At 49.7% G+C, this 3,855-nt stretch overlaps 1 protein-coding gene across 1 annotated transcript; it reads left to right on the top strand.

Annotated features, from left to right (window-relative positions):
• The first annotated feature begins 937 nt into the window (after nt 1-937).
• On the top strand, nt 938-3,006 carry LOC123411410 (protein ALTERED XYLOGLUCAN 4-like). Its single transcript, XM_045104350.1, has 2 exons — nt 938-1,304; nt 1,471-3,006. The coding sequence occupies exons 1-2, from the start codon at nt 1,124-1,126 to the stop codon at nt 2,565-2,567; spliced, it is 1,278 nt and encodes a 425-aa protein (XP_044960285.1). The 5' UTR covers nt 938-1,123; the 3' UTR covers nt 2,568-3,006.
• The last annotated feature ends 849 nt before the right edge of the window (nt 3,007-3,855 follow it).

Below are 3,855 nucleotides of genomic sequence, written 5' to 3'. Positions count from 1 at the left end.
GGCCGAGGCGGACGTCGCCGGACCTGATCTCGGCGTAGTAGGCGCCGGAGGGGCGCTCGCGGACGCCGCGGTAGCCCGAGGTTCCACGGGGGCGCGGCAACATGGTGGCAGAGGAAGCGGCGAGAGAGCGGCGAGAGAGGGCGCGTGGCTATGGACAGCCGTGTGGCGAGCGACGCATTTTATAGGCGCGCTGAAAGCGGTGCGCCAAATCTAGCGCGCGGCAGCATGCTTTCTCCCCCGCGCGTGCAATAGTTTTCCGCGTTCGCTGGAGCGTGCGATTTCGTCCTGCACGCGCTAAAAATCTAGTTTACCGCGCGCATGTTTTTTGACGCCGCTGTTGGATATGCTCTTATATGCACGCTGCCGCCTAGCACCGTGGCAGTAAGTGCCACGCGTCGCCGTCACAATTGTGGTGGTCTCTTCTGTCAATTTTATCTATAGATGATTTGTTTTTTGTCAATTCTGTTGGGCTCATGGTCCTTTTGAACAAAAAATTGTTTACATCCTCCTCTTCTCCCCTCCATTTTCTCCTCATACAGTACCAATCTAATTCTTGCTTCATTTCAAGCACAACTGCACAAGCTAGGCGATCCCTTCTTCTCTTCCACCTCCTCAAGGTCAGCAATTTTCCTGCGCACATATGAGTATACTACATACATGTCTCACCGTTTATGTCTTGACTACGCTGACCTCAATTTATATCAATTTCTTGTGTTCCTCTGGAACCTCACACGTCGCCTCGATCAACTCAATCATTAATCACCTTTTCTATTTCTTGGTTTATGCAAGCTCTCAAATTGTTGACGTTGACTCCTGGTTTTAGTCTGTTTAGTTTCTGAAAAAAAACGGATAGGAACTGAGACTTTTTAGTTGGGACTAAAAAAAAGTCTTAGTAGTTTAAAAAAAACAGTGCCATAATTCGACGCTCAAACTCCCATATATATACGGTATGTCACCAGTACTAGATTCCAATTTATATACTCCATTCGCTCCATAGATGCATTCGCTCAAACTCCCATATATATATATACGATGATGCGGAGTAGATGCATTCGCTCCATAGATATACACACCCCGGTACCTATCTAGAGGTAGAAGGCTGCATATCGTACGTCCTCGGCAAATGGGAGGAACACAAATTGGAACTCATGGCCAGTGTTCCTTCCTCAAGAACTTCCTCACTGGTGCTCTGTTGACCTTGCCTATCGTTTACATCCTCCTCTACTCCACTCCATCTTTCCTCTCATGTACCAGTCTTCTCGCTGCATTTCAAGCACATCGCTCAGGCACAAGCCCTCCTCAAGGTAAGCATGCAATTAGTCGTACACGCGTATATATATGTTTCACTGTAGTATATTGTATATGTCTTTATTGCATTTCTGGGATCGTTCGAAAAAATGGCTTGATTTCATGCTATTTATATGCTGACCTCCATTAATTTCTTGCGTTCCTGATCGATTCCCCGGCCAGCTTGGCAGCAATGCGACTACACCGCCGGGAAGTGGGTGTGGGATGACAGCACCACCGGCCCGCGGTACGATAGCCAGAACTGCGAAATGAAGAGCGCGGAGAAGTGCGTCATCAACGGCAAGCCGGACAACGGGTACCTGCACTGGCGGTGGCAGCCGGCGGGCTGCAACCTCTCGGCGCTCGACCCGACGGAGTTCCTCCGTGTGGTCTGGGGCAAGCGCCTGGCTTTCGTGGGCGACTCCACGGCGCGCAACCAGGCGGAGGCCCTCGTCTGCTTCCTCTCCACGGTGTCGCGGCCCGAGACGACGCACCGGTACGACGAGCGGCTGGGCCGCAAGTTCTGGCGGTGGGTCTTCCCGGCGCCGCACAACGTCGAAGTCTCCACGTACTGGTCGCCGTTCCTGGTGCGCGGCGAGGGCAGGTCGGAGGACTACGGCATGACGCAGGACACGGTGTTCCTGGACGCGCTGACCGAGCCGTGGACGGCGGACGTGGACGCGATGGACGTCATGGTGATCTCGGCGGGGCACTGGTTCAACCACCCGGCCGTCTACTACGACGACGGGCAGATCGCCGGCGTCTTCTCCCGTCCGGACGTGAACGAGACCGACATCGGCGGCGGGTACGTCGGCGCGTACCGCAAGGCGATCCGGAGGGCGCTGGAGTACGTGAACGAGAAGTCGTCGAGCGGCGACAGGCAGAAGCTGGTGGTGGTGTCAACCATGGCGTCGGCGCACTTCGACGCCAGGTACGCGTGGAACCACCGGGACGCGTGCTCTCGGCCGAACCCGTATGGTGAGGGAGAGGCGCCCGAGGAGGTGATCACGGCCGAGATGAGGAAGGCCGTGCTGGAGGAAGCGGCCACGGCGGCGGCGAAAAGGCAGCGACGGGGGTTGCGGTTCGACGTGCTGGACGTGACGAGGCTGGCATCCATGCGGCCCGACGGGCACCCAGGCGCCTACATCGTCAAGGGCAGGTACGGTCTCGGAAAGCCCGTGCCAGAGACGGTGAACAACGACTGCTTGCACTGGTGCTCGCCGGGGCCTGTGGACACGTTCAACGACATACTCATGCAGATGCTGGCTACAAGCGGCTGAAGCCAAGTGGTATGCACGATGCGGTACATGCCCATCGACGCATCGTGCATGCGTGGTGGCTGCCACGACGCCACCTACCCACCACCCCGACCACGCGCATCTCTTGCGCACGCGTCCACGCGAGGCCGACGGCCACGTAGAAAATGCAAGAAATCTACGATGAATTTTTAGGCATGACAAACCGAATGTCTTTTATTATAGACTAGCACAAATGCCCATGCTTTGCAACGAGACACATTGTTACATGTCTTATGACTATAGCTATTTCCCTTCTTTCTCGTCTCAGTTTGTCACACGTACATGTGTTATAACTGAATAAAAAATCTTTAGACTGTTACGGTTTTCGTATATGCTCTTCGGAGAGGAAAAAAAGACCAACTTAATTTATAAAGCACGTTAAATACCTCGATAGGTTATCAACACCTTTTATTATGCTCACCAGTGTTTCATATATTTTCATTTTAAGTACTCACTCCGTTTTAAAATTTGTGCGCCATATGTTTAAATTTGTGCATGAAACAACAACCCTTAAAAGCGCCCCCACAGTTCTTTGTTTTATTAATATAAAAAATACATGCTCAATAGAAAAAAATAACAAAATAAGCTTATGTGTGATTGAATCGAGGATTATGGGGTAAAAGGGTTGAGTTATAGCCATTTGGGCTACTAATATGCTAAAACGGCCGGGGGCACAAGTTTTTAAATATTAATTTTGAAAATTACGTGACCAATTTTAATTTTTTCTGAGCGATTTTCATATATAACGTGTTAGATTTGGAGTTAGGATTTAAAAGATATGAATGTTTGAAAAACATTTGAATTGACACAAAAAATGAAGCAATAGGAAAAGAAAAACAGGAAAGTAACATGTAAAATAATAGCATATTTGAAATCTTCACTTTTTTCTGAGCGATTTTCATATATAACATGTTAGATTTGAAGTTAGGATTTAAAAGATATGAATGTTTTAAAAGCATTTGAATTTACAAAAAAAATGAAGCAATAGGAAACGAAAAACAGGCCGGCCTGGACTTGAACTCAGGTCTCTGCAGATAGCTAGTGGTGCGTCGACCACTGCGGTAAGTACATGACTCTGCTGAAATAGAGGTGGCACTTTATATATACCAGACCGAGCGAACCGTTTTCCGTTTTCTCCACGGGTTGAATACATAAAATGTCAGGGACTTTTTTGTAAAAATGTCATGACGGTCGACCAGAAACCCTATTTGCTTTATTATTAGGGAGAGACTAGTTTAATGTCCGTGCGTTGCCACGGGAAACCCACAGA

The sequence above is a fragment of the Hordeum vulgare genome, chromosome 7H (assembly GCF_904849725.1).
Source record: "Hordeum vulgare subsp. vulgare chromosome 7H, MorexV3_pseudomolecules_assembly, whole genome shotgun sequence".
Lineage (NCBI taxonomy): Eukaryota > Viridiplantae > Streptophyta > Magnoliopsida > Poales > Poaceae > Hordeum > Hordeum vulgare.
This window is presented reverse-complemented; position numbering and strand designations above follow the sequence as displayed.

Bases quoted from the DNA above. Each gene is read 5' to 3' on its own strand.
- LOC123411410 (XM_045104350.1), top strand. From the start codon at position 1,124: ATGGGAGGAACACAAATTGGAACTCATGGCCAGTGTTCCTTCCTCAAG. The intron at 1,305-1,470 runs GTAAGCATGCAA...TTCCCCGGCCAG, and splicing joins AGGCACAAGCCCTCCTCAAG to CTTGGCAGCAATGCGACTAC.